The sequence below is a fragment of the Xiphophorus hellerii genome, chromosome 2, assembly GCF_003331165.1.
Source record: "Xiphophorus hellerii strain 12219 chromosome 2, Xiphophorus_hellerii-4.1, whole genome shotgun sequence".
Lineage (NCBI taxonomy): Eukaryota > Metazoa > Chordata > Actinopteri > Cyprinodontiformes > Poeciliidae > Xiphophorus > Xiphophorus hellerii.
In genome coordinates, this window is record NC_045673.1 from 17139278 (window position 1) to 17157270 (window position 17993).

Genomic DNA, 17993 nt, shown 5'->3' on the forward strand with positions numbered 1-17993 from the left:
TCTCAAACAAATGTTGAAATTCTTGTAAGATAGTTAGATATATCTAACAAGTCTATAGTCTGTGTTAAAATTCAAGTCTTAATGGGGCCCCAGATGGCCTGAGGGCCCAAATAGCTGCTTGGTTCGCTTTACCTCAGGCCAGCTCTGCCTCCAGGGCTGATACTTTATTAAGTACAAAAATATTGCCATAATGTTGAAAATACATGAAGATCGATAATATTTCAAATATTGTTCATGATTGTATTTGAGCAAAGAAAGATGAGAAAAAATGGAGTACATGAAAACAGCTTTACTTTAATGTCATTTTCAGCAAGGCCATATACAACATTCTTTTTATCTTTAAGTTAAGCATCTCCCTTTCTAATAATTTAAAATACATGCAATCATTCAGATTTAAAAAAACAAACATTGCACTCTGGATGCCAGGGCTCACATTTAAACATCTCAGAAGTTTTGAAGTGGGGTTTTGTTAAAAGGTTAAAAAACATTAATTTCTTACCAGGAATAGAAAACATTTTGACTTAATTGGGTCAGATCTCCGACCCAATTAAGAACTCTAGAGTTATTTCCTTAATTTGCCAATTTATACTCCTGTTCTGTACCTACATACAGTATTTCATCCCTCCCTACTTCTATTTTGCACCAAAGTACCCAAACTATTCTCTAAGTTTGATAATAAAATTTTAATCAAGCATATTACCTATTAGAATAACTGTTCAATAGATTGATTACTGATGTTTGAAACTTCAAAGATGTATTATAATTGCAGTAATAGATTGTAGACATTTTGGTAAAATATACATATTTCCATTTATTTTTCTTTTTATTTATTTTTTTATATAAACTCACTCCAACTCTGCCTCTAATGGGCTAATCTATCTATTGATGTCTCCTCTCCAGGAAATACACTGATCCTGGAATTAGGGCAAATTTAGGTCTAATTCATACCTCCTCTTCTACGTCTGACTGCAAACTAGAGATTTATTTCAACATTATTCTTGAAATACAATTTTAAACTTCTTATCCACGTTTTGAGATTTTTCTCACGTCTTTGTATTTAATCTTAAAACAGGTAAGCAACAAAAAGTCAAAGCCTTTATTCAACCAGGTCAGGCTTTTATCTAACCAGGTCAAGTTGGGTCACAATATGTTGTTGATTTCATTTTGTTGAAAGTTCTTTGTCGTGTTTTTCCTCTCAGCTAGGTTTTGTAACTTTGCCTACTTATTAACTTTCTTTAAGCACTTCTTCATCCACATCCAACCTGGTCCCAAATCCAGAGTGAGAATATTGTGGAGTCCAGAACTGTTTACCTGGTCAGAAAGACATGTAAGAGAAATCCTTCTGCTCCTCAACTGAGAGGGAAAAAAAACATCTGACAAAAGTAAGGCACTGTTTCTAGTTTCTATTTCTGTCCTTGGCAGCTCTGGTGTTGAAAGCTGAAGGAACAAATGTCTTTCTCAGTCTTTGAAATCCTTCCCATTTTTCTCCTCTCAGATAAATGTTGGGTACTTTGGTATTCAGACTTTGTAGTTTTAACTCCTTTCTTTTAATCAATTTTAGTGTTCATCCTTAGTAAATCCCAATGCTTTCAAATTCACAGAAATCTGCTTGCTTTATTTTCTTTGTCATAAAAATCAATTATTAAATAATTCATCCTTCAGATTATACTTGAAGTTATGACACTGATGCAGCACATATAAGATATTTTTGTGTAGGGTTTTGGTAAAAAAAAAAAAAAAAAAAATGAAAGCCACATTAAGAACAGCGTTGAGACTAGAGCTGCTTTCGGCGGTAGAGTTTACTGTTTCCTCTCAGATAATCACTCTGGATTCATAATAAATATGGATAGAAAGAGAATCGTTTATTAAAGATAGATAGGTCATTAACTACGTGTAACCTTTTCACAGAACCCCAATTTTGAAATTCTGAACTATTCCAACAGTCAGAGTTATTTCAGTGCTTTGTCTCTGATCCTGAGGTAAACACAGGTTTATGTGTGCATACAATGTGCGCGCAAATGTAAAATAAATAAGATTCAGGTTGTTTTTAAATGATACTGGAAGTGAAGCGGCTCAGTTTTAAGCAGAACGCCTCACTTGTTCTCCATTCTGGACCTGCGCACTATCGCGGTCCCCCTCCGCCTTCTCACGGACGGCCGCATGGTGACGCCCTCGTTCAGCTTAAACCGTGCGATGCCACCGGCCTCATCCAGCTTCTTGGCGCTGCAGCACGGCGTCGGTACCTTGACGGTGTTGCCAAACTTGGAGTAGTCCACTGCGTACATGCCGTCGTCTTCGGACACCGTCGGCACGAAGCGCTGGCCCCACAGGATCTCCTCCGACACGTAGGAAGTCCTGGCCTGCGTGGTGATGCCGGTGGTCTCCACCACCCCCTCCAGCACCACGATCACCTCCAGGTCCTGGTGCTGCAGGTCGTTCGGTGAAAGCTCGTACAGGGGGCTGGACTTGTCGATGACATGGCAGATGATGAGGGGGGACACCAGGAAGACCCCGTTGGTCCCCACCGGATTATCCATGTGGATGTCGATCTGGTCAAGGGGCACCACCTCTCCCTCCTCTGTGGTGCTCCTCCTCACCACCTGCATCCGCACGGTGGCGCTGATGATCATGCTTTTCCTCAGGTCTCCGATGCGGATCATAAAACACAGCTTGCTGTTTCGGAGGGAGATGACTGCGTGCTTGCTGAAGATGAGCGTCTCCGCGCGCCGATGAGCCTGCGCAGTTTTCATGAAGATGCAGCCCAGCATGATGGCGTTGATGACCAGTCCCACGATGTTCTGCACTATGAGGATGATGATGGCCGAGACGCACTCCTCCGTGATCATCCGACCCCCGAAGCCGATGGTCACCTGGACTTCTATGGAGAAGAGGAAGGCGGAGGAGAAGGAGTGGATGTCCGTTACGCACGGGACAAAATCATCCCCCTTTTCACCCAGGTCTCCAGTGCGCAAAAGCCACAAGCCACCAGATCATCCCGAACAGGAGCCAGCTGCACAGGAAGGACATGGTGAAAATGATGAGAGTGTGGAGCCATTTCAAATCCACTAGTGTGGTGAACACGTCCTGTAAGAACCGACCCTGTTCTCGGATGTTGGTGTGCGCAACGTTGCAGGTGCCGTTCTTCCCCACAAACCGAGCCTTCCCTTGTTTGGCCTTGTACTTCGGCTGCAGAACATCCTCAGCTAATCGTGTCAGCAAGTAATCCTCAGGAATGAGTCCCTTCCTGGACAACATTGCACTCCCATGCTATGTACCCACAACCTTCAGGCTCGGGGTCCTCTGTGCGCTCGGCTCAGAGACGGGTTCGTCCCCCTTCCTTCCCAGTCGGAACCCGCTGCTGTCCGCTGTCGGGCGCAGTGAGGAGAGTCCTGGCGTCGCTCCGTGTTCTGGAGGCTCGTGCACTCCTCACGTCGCCTCCGGATCAGGCGCTTCAGGACCGGGAAGTCCCATGAGAGGATTCTTTCTCCACGTTCCACAGCTGCCGCCGCCACTCACAGCACCGTCCGACTGACTGGACATCGCTGGGCCACGCCACCCAGTCTCATCCTGAGTTCACTCGGCTATACGCGTAGCTGCGTTCTCGTGGTCGTGGCCTTGTGCGTAAAGGGGATTCGGGGGGGGGATAAACTTTCGACGCAGGGGTGTGAGGACCCTCTGAGCGGCGTTTGATCACATTTATATTTGGAGGCAGGTTCACGTGTCGCAGCTGGAGCTGTGCTGACCTCGCCACTCCACTATAGCTCGGTAACGTGAGATGGAGCGAGGAGGAGAAGCAGTCCCTCCCCCACCCTCCGTTTTAGTCTATCGGTGATTTTTAAAAATGGTTTTTCAAACGCTATTTGCACTCAAAGGATACTTTGTAGTTTTTAAAAAAAGGAGTTGGTTTTCTTTACTCACCCCAAACAAACCTTTACGCAAAGCCACGGTTTGTCAAATATATCCTTTTCAGTCACCTCCGACTGCCTCTGCTGCTGCCTCAAAGGCAACAACACGCCCACTTTTCCTTCTGCTATAACGGAGGAACGCAAGCGCAGGAGGAGACGAGAATCCAAGAGAGATGCAACGAGCAGCTCATTAAATCTGCTTATTTACAGCTCTGAATAAACAGTTAGAAACAGTTCTAACTGTGTTGACAGTTAGAACACAGTCAATCACTTCTCAAGAAATCACACGATGTCACAATGTTTCAAGGGATTCTTTATAAACCAACCCTGAGAACCTACAGAACAAGGTGCTCACATTATTGGCATTCAACGTGAATAACGTGAATAAAAAAAACCTTAAACTAAATTCATATGAATATAATCTGGTAAATTTTTCAGTGGAGGGAAAAAAAACCCTCCATTTAATAAATAATTGTTTTGATCAAAATCACCAGTGGTGCAAAAATATTGGAACCCAACTTGTAACAGGTGGAGTATTTTGATGTGGGTCACATGGGCCAGAGGGGGGCCGCACCAGCAGTCAGAAAAACGCGAAGTGTTTTACAAATCAGACACTGTGCTGAGTAGTGATGGACGCAATCGCTACCTGAGTGAATTGAATTAAAAATAATGAAGTTACAAACTCAATACTTTGTGGGACTAGTCAAAGTTAGTTGCATCTTTGGGTGGAGATACAATGAACTAAATCTCAAATCTTTAAGAGATTATATTCTTTAAGATTAAAGGGGTCAACAAACTATGCCCTCCATCTTTAATAACCAATCATTATAATGTTGTTTAATGTCCTCCATTGTATAGAAAATTGTATGCATTTCAGTGGCAGCAGTTACTTGCTCAGCTCTTTTCTCTTTATCTGCAGTAATAAAAATCACCGTCCTGAAAACCTCAGAGTCAAAACACATTGTGATGATAATTTATGTTTTATTAACAAAGAATCAGTCATTTTTATGTACAAATATAATACAGCATGATTAAAAAATAAGAGGAATATAGATATTCCGTGGGACAATTGCACTTTGAATGTCTTCCTTTGACGCTTCCGAAGCTTTCCTCTTCTCGTGCCGCTTCCTCTACTTGTCCGCTCGCACGAAGGAGGCGAAGACGCTGTCCTCTCTGTCAAGCAGGGCCTGGGGTCTGTCGTATTCCAGGATGATCCCCCGCTTCATCACAATCACCAGGTCAGCGTTCAGGATGGTGTGGACTCGATGCTGCGTGGCGGAGAAGAAGGGATCCATTACTGCACTGGGACAGCTCAGAGAGCGCTTCGAAGAACTCAAACTGACTCACTATCTCTCTTTTAAAACTTGGATGCAGTGTTGTGATGATGCACAAATCAATGAGTTTGCAAATGGAAGATAAAGAGTTAAAATAGCTGAATATAATTTAATAAAAACAATCAGCATTGGCAGATTAATGTTTTTGCAAAACCTTTATGAGGACGAGAAAAACAAAACAAGTCGTTCATTCATTCCTTCCTCTGACCTAGTTTCCCTCTTTGCTTCATGATCTTGCAGCAGAATATCTGCAGCCATTTATGAGAAACACATTAGCAGAACAGGATGAAAGTCAGCACTCTCGGGGCAGAAACTGTATAGCCGCTATGTTGCAGAAATCCCTGAAGAGCTGCTGCAGTGTAGGAGGAGGAGGAAGAGGAGGAAGAGGTACTCACTGCTATAGTTACTACTGTCCGGTCAGCAAAAGAGGTCATCACCACTTTCTGCAGGATGCTCTCCTGAGGGATGCAGAGCAAGAGAATGCTGGTTCAAACATACACACATTAGATTCCACTTTGCATAAAAATATGAGTTTTATTAAGATTTAACTTAATGCTTGTAATAAAAACACACATATTCTTCGTTCTGTCCCGCTATCCTGTTTATCTGTGTGCAATAAAAGCTGAACTGTGTTTCCTCCGGGGCTTTCCTGCTACGTTGTTGTAAGCTCAAAGTGGAGCTGTTTGTGAGTGAACATTCAAGAGAGGGATATCTGAATGTACAGAAACTCCCCTCAGGCTCTTATACGCACTTAGCTCTGCCTTCTTTTATTTCACCCTCTTCCAGCTTCATGGATACCCTCCCCAGCACTTCTGCTTGCTTCCAACTCTCCTCCTCACTCTAAAATCCTCAGTTTGGGATTCCATGTCTGATCGTCTCCCTCTCTCCCTGCCACAGTAGTTCATATTTATCAAGTGCAGTTTTTGTCATAAAGTATCCACATGTTTAGCTTGAGGTGACTGTTTAGGTCTGAATGGCACATTATTCTGAAACTTCCTTTATTTGATTCCTCTCCTTATCTGAAATGATAACACTACTGTAAACTGGTTAACTTCCTGGCATTGACCCTGCTTTTAAGCAGAGTCTTTCCATTTTCAGTAACGCTGGAACTTTCCAGACCGGTTTTACTGTGTGTTTGGTATCACTGCCCTGACCAAGGCGTATTCAGGCTTCAACCGCTTTATGCACCAGCACCACTACTCTCTGTCTATGTAGACATTTTAAAATTTCAGTCGAACTTGAAGTTGCTGATTTTCTAGCAGGATGTTCTTTCTTGGTTGTCATCCTCTGAGTCCACTGTAATGTGGACAGTGACCCGGTGTCCCGGCTTCTTCCAGTTTATTGGACATTTGAGTCATGGTGTTATCTTGATTCTGGACATCCTAAACATTTCCTTATCTCCAAAGGTGACAGTCTGCGGCCAGATGGTTGAAACTGCAGCTGAATGCTGAATTAACAACCCACCACTAAAGAGAACAACTGGAAGGTTTCAGTAAAAGTCCAAAAATGAATATTGGATTCAGAATGAGGTGTAAGATTTGACCAAATCTGTGGGTCTCAATAGTTAATTATAGAAGTAAATATTTAAATTTAAGTTCAGGTGAGACTCACTGTCATTAATTTCTCCCATTTTAATCTGCCTCTTGTTCTTCATTGTATTTGGAGTTTCAGCCCATTAACATCTTAATTTGTCTTTATCTTTGCGCCGTCGCTGGCAGCTAAACTGCACCCAGTCAACTTTGTGAGCTCTCATTTCCGTCGCCCTCTCCTATCTCTGCTTTTCTCATTTCCTGTGCCTCCCTTCCTACCTAAAACTCATCTCCATTTCATCGCCTCGAGATGTTTCTCTTCTTAGGCGCGTACTGACCGTCGCCATGTCTATGGAGGCCGTGGCTTCGTCCATGATGAGGATGCTGCTCTTCCTCACGAAGGCTCTGGCCAGACAGAAGAGCTGTCTCTGACCCTGGCTGAAGTTCTCTCCTCCCTCCGTTACCATGGCATCTGAAAACACAACCACAAACTTCATAAACAACAACCACAAAGCCGTCATAAAGGCTCAGATGTGGACTGAATACAGGTGAACAGAAGAGAAGACCCAGAACTTTTAACTTTTGCTCTGTATTTTTTAACCTTATAATATGCTGTTAATACCATTAGTAGTTTGTATAACCAGTTTTTACCGACGGAAGCACAGTTAGTAACAAGGGACTATGGTACAGTAATAAAAGATGGACCTTACATACAAAGCTGGAGATGTTGAAATCAGAACTTTTTTGTATTTATTTGAACCTTTATGATGGAGAAATCCTAAACCTAAGATCGACTGTATAATTGTCTCCATATGAACAGCTACTATTGCAGAATTATAGTGAAACTTGCTGTTTGTATATTCAAATTACTTGGCAAGTTCCCGCAAATGATTAACGCCACATATAATGTAGAATTTTAGACATATTCAAACATATTGTCTTAAAAACATAAATCTGTACTCTTTGTTAAGCAGTTTTTTAGCCACTATAATAATGTATTTTAGTAGTTCACATTTTTTTTTTCCCAAAAATGATCTAAAACACCCAGTAAAAGGAAAAAAGTGTTAAACTGACCAGATCCCAGTGAGTCCACTAAACATCTGTTCCCATGAGCACAGTGACAGGTAATTCAACATTTATAAGTGGCCTTTTTGAAACTCTAAACTTGCTCAATAATTGAGGTGAAATTCTTAAGCTGATCCTCTGTCTGTTACATAGTAGCTGTAACTTGATAAATATTTCCCTCACAAGTTGTAATATTTATGGCTTCTCCTCCCAGTACATTTTTATGACTGGTTCAAAATACAGAGAATGAATAAAAATAAAAAGTAAGGAAAAAAAAACAAAACAAAACAAAAAAAAACAGGAGACGTTAATTATTTCTGATGTTTTCTCACTTTCTCCAGCTCCTTTTTTAGTTCCATGTTCACATATGAAGTGAACTGCAAACTGTTTATTATGCAATATAGACACTGTACAGACACTTTCCTTAAATCATAGGGAAGCTTAATTAACCTTAAAGTCCCTGTCCACACACAAATGTCCTATTTAGCATCTGCCTTCAGTTTCCAGATGCCTGCTTTCATCAGTGTTACACTCTGAAAAAGAAAACAGGTTTCTGACTCTGAAGTGGAAAGATGCATCAGATGAGAGTAGCATTAGTCTGTTATCAAACATTAGCAGCCTAGCTGCTCTTCTGTTTTCTTAAAAAAAAGCTGTGTAAAAATGCAGAAGTTTAGATAAAAGTGCAGTAAAAACCTTTATGTACAGCTTCATGCAGCGAGTTGATGTGTGCATAGCAGCTGATTGGCTTTCACATACAAAGGCCTGCAAAAGTATTCATACCCCTTTAATGCTTTGTCACATTTTGTGACATTAAAACTACACATTTCAATGTATTTAATGGACTTCTTTGAGATAGAGTAATACAAAGTAGTCCTTAATTGTGAAGATGAAGGAAACTGACAGAAATAGATTTTCTTTACAAATGAAAACATGAAAAGTGGGGGGTATATTTGTATTCTGCTCTCCTGCCCTCGTTCTATCATTATGGACTAATGTGTTTTTTTTTTGTCTAACTTTTCAGACACATTTTCCCCTTTTCTTTGCAAAACAGTTCAAAACTAAATCAGGATGCTGGAGAGAGTCTGTTAACATAAACTTTTAAGTGTTGCCACATATTAGATCTGAGCTTTGACTGGGTCATTGTGCCACATGAATATGCCTTTATCTATACCATTCTAGTTCAATTTCAGCTGTAATTTAGGATCACTGTCCTGCTCCAATCCTATGAGTTTCATTTCTGGATTTAATGAGTCTAGTTGTTGCATTTTGAAGTGCATGAACGAATTTGAATTTGTCATTTATTACCAGATGTTAAAACAGCAACTGAATACAAATATATGCGAAACTTCTCAGAGCTCTACAAAGCAAACAACATTTTTATTCCATTTTACAAGGAAATATTTGTTACTTTAGATTATAAAATGTCAATAAAATACAATGTTGCAAAAAAATATACAATGTTGCAAAAAATCATGCTGTATGAATACTTTGGCAAGTCCCAATAACATCTGATATAATGAGTCTGCTGCAGGCGCCAGCTGTCAGATCTGCCGTATAAAGACGGTCAGCTAAGTTAAAAATTTAATGCCTAAGTGACTTGATACAGCCGTTCGATCCTTGACTAGAGATACTCGATGACGGCACTCTGAACATGAACTCTAAGATTATTAATTAGCTGAAGCACAGTTTACCCAACAGGTTTATCATAAAGTGAATGCTGGTGTTTTGTTTTTCTCTTACCCAGACCTCCTGGCAAGGTTTTGACGACAGGCTTCAGCTGGGCGATCTCCAGAGCTTCCCACAACATCTCATCTGTCGCCTTCATCTCTGGGTCCAGGTTGAACCTGCACACACGCATCCACCAAGCAACATTTAGAGGCACTGGTACTTTATAATATGTAAATAAACCTTTCTGGTAGTATTTTGTAGTCAATATATGATTATGAAATCTAAAATAAATGTCAGAGAGGCAGTGCAGATAGTGATTTTAAACATTATCTGATATCAGGCTGTTCACATCAGAGACTAAAACCAAACCGTATTGTTTGCATTACGGCTGATATGAATATCCAAAGCCTTAATTAATTCCCTGTCGTCTGTTTTCCCAACATTAAAAGACTTTTATGGGGTGTTCCACTGTGGTCTATAAATAGGAAGCTCCTCTGAACATTTCAGAGAAATGACCTCTTATCTATAAGCAGCTCTTCTCATGTTTCAGATAAGTGCAATTAATGGTTGGCGCAGTTTTCCCAAATGTTCTGGAAATGTCCTGCGTCCCTCTTCATTAAGTAAGATTTGATCTGAGCCTCCATTAACGAGTCTTCCTGTTGACAGAGGAGTTCATTGTACCGGATGGTGCCACTGAACAGGAAGGGGTCTTGAAGGATGATGGACAGCCGGGACCTGAGGGTCTGCAGAGGCAGCTTGGAGATGTCGATGTTGTCAATCACAATCCTCCCTGTGAAACAAGACAAACAAAAGTTCTTGTTTCATTTCTTTTTAAAAAGCTTAAAACAGTGCCTGGAATATAGACAGATAAATTTATTGTCTGTTAAATATGTAAAAAGCCTTATTAGTCCGTCTTTTATTACAGAAGCATGATCTTATACTAAGTATCTTTGAAAATCAAAGGCTTTTCTTGATCATTTGAGTAAATTCATTTTATAGAAATATAAAATTACGTGCAATTAATGTTACCCACTAATAACGCCTCTAATGATTGCCTTCCTTTATGAAGCTGAAGCATTTTGAATTATTTGTGCGTCAAGTTTTGAAAGTTGAAGTCAGAGATACCTACAATTAGTAATCTAGTCAGGATTAAAAAGAAACCTTATTAATCCTTTGAAGGGTAATTTGTGTACAGCCACTACGGCCATTTACACTCTGAAGAACAGAAAATTGACAGTATGTAAGGCAATTATGAAATACTAGAAACATCACAAAACCCAAATTTATTTTGCTGCCATATAAGGAGAACAGTAAGGAAGGGAAAATGAGAAAAAGAAGAGTAACCTTTTGAGGTCACCAGGTTTCCATTTATTTATATTTATTTCTGCATCAAATAAATATTCTCAAATTATATGACTGAATATTAAAAAATGTTTTGCTTTCTGAAATGATGCTGCTGTAATAAAACGCTTGTTCATTTTAAGGATTTTTAATGCATCTGCGCCAGAATTACCAGCATATTCTCTGCACTCCATCTGTAGCTGCTGTATCAAACTAATTCGCTAACAATTTTACCCTCAAACATGTCCACCATGCGGAAGAAGGCCAAGGAGAAAGATGATTTGCCGCTGCCGGTTCTCCCACAGATCCCCACCTGAAAAACATGAAATCATACCAGCATGAGAAACGCTCATATCAGAGAAGCAGCTTCTGCAGGCAGCGGCTCTTCTCACCTTCTGACCAGGATGCACATGTGCGTTGACATTTTTGAGCACAGGGTTTTAGCGTAGTGTCGTAGCGCACGCTCAGATTCTGGATCTTTATTTCTCCTTGTCGAGGCCAACCATCGGGCACCTGAGACACACCTGAGACACAGAAACATCACAGAAATGTTACCACAGCCTTGCTCAGCAAAATACTATGTCAGAATTAGAAGAACTTTAAGCATGTTAAGCATAAACGTCAAAAAAGGCAATGAAAAAAAAAAAACATAAAGCAAAAGAGGAAGTGGGCTGATTAGGGCTTGCAGAAAATGTGTCTGCTCCACTCACTGAGGAGTCCCTCGTAATTCTCCGGTTCAGTTTTGAGCAGGCCATTAATCCTCTTGACTGAGCCAAGCTGCACCTCCATGTCTGCCAAGTTCCTCACCATCCAGTTCATGTAGTTGGACACCTGATACAAGAGGACAGGAAGGACGGTTACAGTCACGTAGTCCCTCCAGTCTGGACGCACCACAGAGCAGAGAGACGGTGACTAAGATTTAATGACTAAAATGTTGGTGATTTTTAGAACAGCTCATAACGTTTACCACATTCCTTTCTGTTCTTTGATAGCAGTGAACTTTGGAGAGAAAAATATCGCAATACATCTAAAAGAAAATAGAAGATATTGAGAAATCTGTTTTTTCTGTGGCAAAAAAGGGAGAAAAAAAACATGTTTGATCTAATTTCTAGTTCAGCTGTTTTGGTTTAAAAATAAGAAAAACAAAGAGGCTGATGCAAGCATGCTTCTATGGTCACTTCCATATTAGAGAAAATATCTTATAGTCAGATTCAACAGTTCTTGATTAAAATCCCAATGTTTTGAAAAAATAAAAAAATCTATATTGAAGTTTAGTCATTGTAATTTTTTTTAAATATCTTTTTTTTCTTTACAATCTTATATCAAATGCTACCCTTAAACAAAAACCTAGAGCAACAAGCAGCCTTGAAGTAAACAGAGTTCACTTGTGTGTAATTTAATCTCCACTTAGCTAAAGGTTTTCTGTGAAGGTCTCAGAGGAAACATTACAAACAGCAACATGAGGACCTAGGAAAGCTGCAGACGTGTTAAATAAATGTAACAGATTTAAATATGTTGTGGAAGATTGTTTAGTCTATCATCTGAAAATTGAAAGAGTATAACTGGAAACCTACCAAGACATGGCAGTCCCTACTGACTAACCGCTAGGACAAGTTTATTTTTTATTTAGTGTTATCAGAGTGCATGAGGCTGAAAAGAAATTTATGCAATATGTTTTACTTTTTTTTTTTTTAAATGATGTCAAATTTTCTTTCAACTTCATTCAATTTGCAATAATTAGTGTTGGTCCATAACATCCATTTCCTGTGACAATAAAGTTCAGGTTTGTGGAAGTGTGGTTGGTGAGGTGGTCTGATTCTTATTATGAAGAATATCGAGTTTAAGTTTTTCTAAACCATCATGATTATTATATATTTTTTTTATTAAGCATGTTCAGTAAAAAGGAAGCATAGTATGAAATACCAATCATAATGGCTTTTAAAAAACTGAAGCCGATGGTTATGAACCTCGAGATGAAAAAGAAATGAGCTCCTTTTGGTAAAAATGTTCAAGATCTTTGGTACAGATTAAAAACACGCTCACCATGAGAGCGTACGTGAGTCCGAGCCCCACCAGGCCGGGGGGCAGCTGGTTGTACAGAGAGTTGGTGATTGAGGCCACAGCTGCCACCAGCACCACACAGGCTCCAACGTACTCCTGCAGACCACAGCAAGGAGACTCACTGAAAGACTGAACATGATCTATCAAAGGTAAAGTGATTCACAAGAGTAGACTGACTTATGGGCAGCAGCTGAGACATTACACATGATGTGAAGACTGCACTTTATGGAAATCAGTATTTCAGTAATTCAATATAGGAAGCAGTTATCCATCCATACTGAGGTAAATGTGTGCCAGCACAGTGACCAGCACTGCAGCAGAACTGATCTGGACGTCAAAGATCCAAACAGCAGATGGTTCATTACCATTCGGACCTCCAGCCAACGGTTGGCGGCCGTGAGGAAGAGCGAGGCGATGTTGTTGGCGTCGGTGAACTGCAGCAGCCTCTGTCTGAACCTGGGCTCGTATCTGTCGAGAGAGAGGATTTAATTTGTTCCACAACATCTCAAAACTCTACTGGATTCCCTGCTGGCAGCTTTCTCCTGCCTGACTGGATCAGAGTCAGAATTAAAAAGTAGGTAAGGTCATTCCCAGCAAACTGTAACATATGTTTACTATGGTAGTTTTTGGCAAAAGAAAAGATTTCCAGCATAATTCTTGGTGAATAAAATGTAATGCATCACGCAGAAACAAATAGATCTTCTGTTAGAAAAGTTGAGAATTGATATTGATTGAATTGTTTTGAAAATAAGTCCAATTCACCAGCTGTGGAAGCTGTTCCAATACATCTGTATAGAGAGGCATGAGATCAGGTGACCTTATCACTGTCTTTACTGCAACATTAAGTAAATTTTGTAGCACCATTCTGTAGCATAAGTAGCTATGTTTGATATAAAAAGAAACAAAAACATTTGATTGTTGGAATGTGGAAAATTTATGTTACTTAAATTGTTCAGAAAATAAGTCAAACTCGCTTGCATGGCAGCTACTGCAAGCATGTGGCATGCTGAGGTGAGTGAAGCTTCATCAGCGCAGACAAAGCATCTGCATAGGATAGCGTGAGATTAAACAGCGTTATTATGGGTTCATTGTTCTGTTATTGTTACAGGTCCTGAGTGTCAGGACTGATGTAACAGCGATGACACAATCTGGAGGACAAATAAACAGGAGTCAGCAATGGCGATCGTAGCGCTGCCGTTAGCATCCAGATTCTGTTTTTTTTTTATTTGTCATATATATGGTACAATATTAATGTTTTACATTGCCACTGTCTTATAAACTTGGTCTATTTTCATCACAACATTGAACCTCACACATCAACCCCCTCACACCTTCATCCCCCACCCAGATGAAGACAACCACGGCACGTGCACCAGACAGGACAAATCAACTGCCACAAAGCTTTACTGCATCTAGTTACTGATTTTAACTGAATATCATTCAAACAAAGCAAAATAAAACTTCTAAGACGTTAAGAAATAACGGCCCTCAGAGCGAGCTGGCATGTATTTTTAGGTTCACCACATTATTTTATAGACATTTGCAAACATTTTGTTACAGAGGAGCAAATGTGGGGGATGTGTAACAATGGAACATTTTAAAAATGTTTTAAGAATCACGGAGAGCTTAACTTAGCTGGAGATTCCCATTTCATTTGCTACAATATCAGAAACATCAGAGGACCATGCTGAAGCATCATTCACTCAAAGTGGCGTAACTTCAGAGATCATTTAATGCAAGGCAGAAATGTTTTACTCCTACTCCGTTAGGAGTAAAAGCTAAAATCAAGCAAGCTCTGCACATGTAAACTTCAGTCATTCTATCTTCTCTTTGCCAAAAATAAACACTTTTATAAGTTATTTTCTCTAAGTTCAATCATTTGGGACTTGACAAATTCAGATTTTTTAAAAACAAAATTATATTTTGTTTAAGAAAAGCACAAATGTAACTAAAATTCTGTGATAGCCATGTTGAGACAGTAGGTGGCAACAACAACATCAAATCCCAGACCAAAACCAAAGAAAGAAAATTCTCCAAAAACATTTGCCACATATTGACATCATTTACTGACCAAAGATAAACAATGACAAAGATTGTCTTATTTTTGAGTGACTGTCCAAAGCAAGAAGAAGAGTGCTATCAGAATGTTTTAACTCTCCCTGCTGGTCAATATAATAAAAATGGAAACATTCAGAATAGTGAGTGGTGCTTAATTCTTTCTTATGAAGGCAGATAAAAGTATGAATCTGGCACACTTTAGACATGCAGGTTTCTGCTTATATTTTGTATTAAAAAATAAAAATTTTCAGGCTAGATTCAGAAGAAAGAAACATACAAAGCCGATTCAAGGCGAATGTGTTTCGATAGACTTTGCTTTAAAACTAATGGAATTATACTGTCACACTGTTATAAAAAATGTAAAAATAATAAAAAAAAACAGCTTCTGGAAACCCTACCAGAAAGTAAATTATTATATCTTCAAGCTTTTCATTCAGGACTTTTTCTTATAGAATGTCACCGTGGACAACAATTTTATTTCTCTTATCTTTAATCGTCCCCTAAAAAAATTGCTTTCTGAAAATCCAAGTTAATTTTTGCAGCATTTAACCTAAATCCCAAGCCCCACTTATCTCTGTCTTCCCTCATTTGAAGTATTACAGATTACAAGCCTTTATTTCTGCAGATCTGAATGCAGAATGTCTGCATTTTACCTGAGAGCCCTTATCGTGCTGAGCCCCTCTACTGTCTCAGAGAAGTGGGAGAGTAAAGGGAGTTGGGTTGCATCCTCCAGCTGCTGCAGGTCCCTGACCAGCAGACAAACAGGAGAAGGAAAATATCAATCACAATTCAAATTGTGCTACTAATGGACATCATAAAGCTGTAATGTTCCAAACCAGCTGACTCACCTTGAAGCCACTCGAAAGTATTTCTGGATGAAGTAGCAGGCGACAGCCAGCGGCAGCAGGGCGATGAGGAAAACGGGCGTCACATAAGAGATGACGCCCAGGGCGGAGAGACACAGCAGGGTGGAGCGGGACAGACACTCCAGGGTGGTGGGGATGTGCTGGTCGATTGTGTTTGTGTCCGTGGAAAACCGGTTGAGAATGCTGCCGAGCGGTGTCGTCTCAAACAGCCTTGGCAGGACCAAGGGAAAAGGAAATGAAAGATACAATTATGATAAATGCAACAACTAATTATTATGAGATGGATCAGCTATTGTTGCACGTGTTAGACATCTTTAATGAAACAGATTTTATGTGTGATTAGATTTCTTTCATGAACGTCATGAATTGATATGTTTGGTTTCCTCCGTTGAATTGAAATTATTGAAATAAACTGGAATAAATCAAAATGATCTGTTATTGAGTGAATGTCTAACTGATCAATAGATTTATAAATAAACTAAATTCACTGGTATAGAGATTAATTACAACAAATTATTATCTTTTGGCTTTTAAAAGGACAAACAGGACAAAGTTTAATTCCAGTCACTGTAACTCATCCCATTCTGATTATATAGTTCATCTGAGGATCAAATAAAGCCCAATTATTAAATTATCAAACTCTGATTGAATTGGAGCCAACAGGACTCAAAGTTGCTTTCACCTACAAACCTGAGACATATTTTATTATAATTTAGCCAGAATAAACAAAATAAATTGAGCTTTTTTTATTTTAATTAACTTATTACTTAAAATTATTATCAAACTGCAAGTTGAAACTTGCTTGACATAGTTTGAATTAACTTAAATTGATTATGGCTTCCTTATTTTTTACTTATCCATTTCTGTTTATCTATTTCTAATCATTGCTACTTGCAATAAGACTTAGTTAATACTCAGTATTGATGCAATTAACACTCAGTTCTTCTTCCTTAATATTTACATGTTAGGACTTTCTCCTTTTTAATATTACTTTCTTATACCTTTCAGGTTCCTTAAATATTTGATTATCATATAAATATTACCATATTATTTAGTCAACTTTTCTTATTTATTAGCTACTTTCCACTATTATTGTCCTTTACTCACAGTAGTATAAGTACTTTATTAATCACCAAGTTATTTCCTGTTACTCCTATTCCTATTTTCAAAATTCTTCCCTTCTACTTACTACTCAACATTTTTTCATGCACGTTTAAATCTAAAGATCCCCACATTAAAATATTGAACTAATCAGCAGTTTCTGTTAGCAGTCTTTACAATCAGCTGTCTCGGTTTAAATCTGTTGGCGCCAAGTACAGCTGGGGTTTTTATTTTTATTTTTGCATGTGTGAGTGTCTATGAAGGGCATACAAACACGCCCGTCTGTTTTCAGAGACATGCTGAGGCTTTACTGCGGAGAACAGATTGCGCTCTGGGCAACGAGGCCAAACGAAGGTGCTTTTAACTGCGTCCCTTTATATAAATGAGGTGTTCTGCGCCTGGACCCAGAGAGACACACAGCACACTGTTCCCTGACATCCTGTTTTCACCTGAGATGAGGCAGGCCCGCACTCACGCTCACGCTGTGGGTGTCCTACCTCATGGGGGCCAGTATGATCTTGTTGAGCAGGTTGTGGTGGAGCTTCTTGGCCACTTTGAGGCCCGTCCACTCCACGGTCACAGAGGTGGCGAGACAGAGGACGATGCCAAGGCAGCAGAGCACGCTAAACACAGACAGATACCACGAGTGGCTGAAGCCACAGTCCTGCAGCACAGAGACACATTTATCAACAAGATGGATGTAACACTTAGTATCTGAGGAGGTGTCACTTAGTTTGCTTGTGCTATAATTACCAGCATAATTAAACTGTGAGGCTGGTTAAAAATTAGCCATCTAATGCAGCAGAAGCCAGTGAAGCTCAAAGCTGAGCTGGCAACATTTGAACAAACAGAAAGGGAAAAAGGGAAGAGCTGATAATGCTTTGTTGTTTCTCTCTCTCTTCTGAATTCAAGCAGCGTCAAGCTGCACTTCAAATGTGTTTTCTTTGTCTTTTTATGAGTATTTTTGTGTTCTGGTAGTGATTTAATAGAGCCATGCAGCACATGAAAGAGACAATACTAGGCTTCCAAGTATAATTAAAAACTGAGCTACTTCTGTCTGAAGGA

At 39.7% G+C, this 17993-nt stretch overlaps 2 protein-coding genes across 2 annotated transcripts in view; both read right to left on the bottom strand.

Annotated features, from left to right (window-relative positions):
* Nucleotides 1-274: 274 nt before the first annotated feature.
* kcnj11 (potassium inwardly rectifying channel subfamily J member 11) lies at nt 275-3857 on the bottom strand. The gene is given in 2 exon segments (XM_032585562.1): nt 275-2963; nt 2965-3857. Coding segments are annotated over 2 exon segments (1161 nt in total). The 5' UTR covers nt 3256-3857; the 3' UTR covers nt 275-2093.
* A 1009-nt stretch (nt 3858-4866) lies between these two features.
* abcc8 (ATP-binding cassette, sub-family C (CFTR/MRP), member 8) overlaps nt 4867-17993 on the bottom strand; it is a 67083-nt gene continuing 53956 nt past the window's right edge. Inside the window, 14 exon segments of the mRNA XM_032585511.1 lie at nt 4867-5173; nt 5635-5697; nt 7107-7240; nt 9574-9677; nt 10183-10291; nt 11077-11155; nt 11235-11279; nt 11281-11366; nt 11553-11673; nt 12886-12999; nt 13269-13371; nt 15615-15707; nt 15810-16037; nt 17426-17592. Coding sequence (XP_032441402.1) covers nt 5036-5173; nt 5635-5697; nt 7107-7240; nt 9574-9677; nt 10183-10291; nt 11077-11155; nt 11235-11279; nt 11281-11366; nt 11553-11673; nt 12886-12999; nt 13269-13371; nt 15615-15707; nt 15810-16037; nt 17426-17592 — 1584 coding nt within the window. The 3' untranslated portion in view covers nt 4867-5035.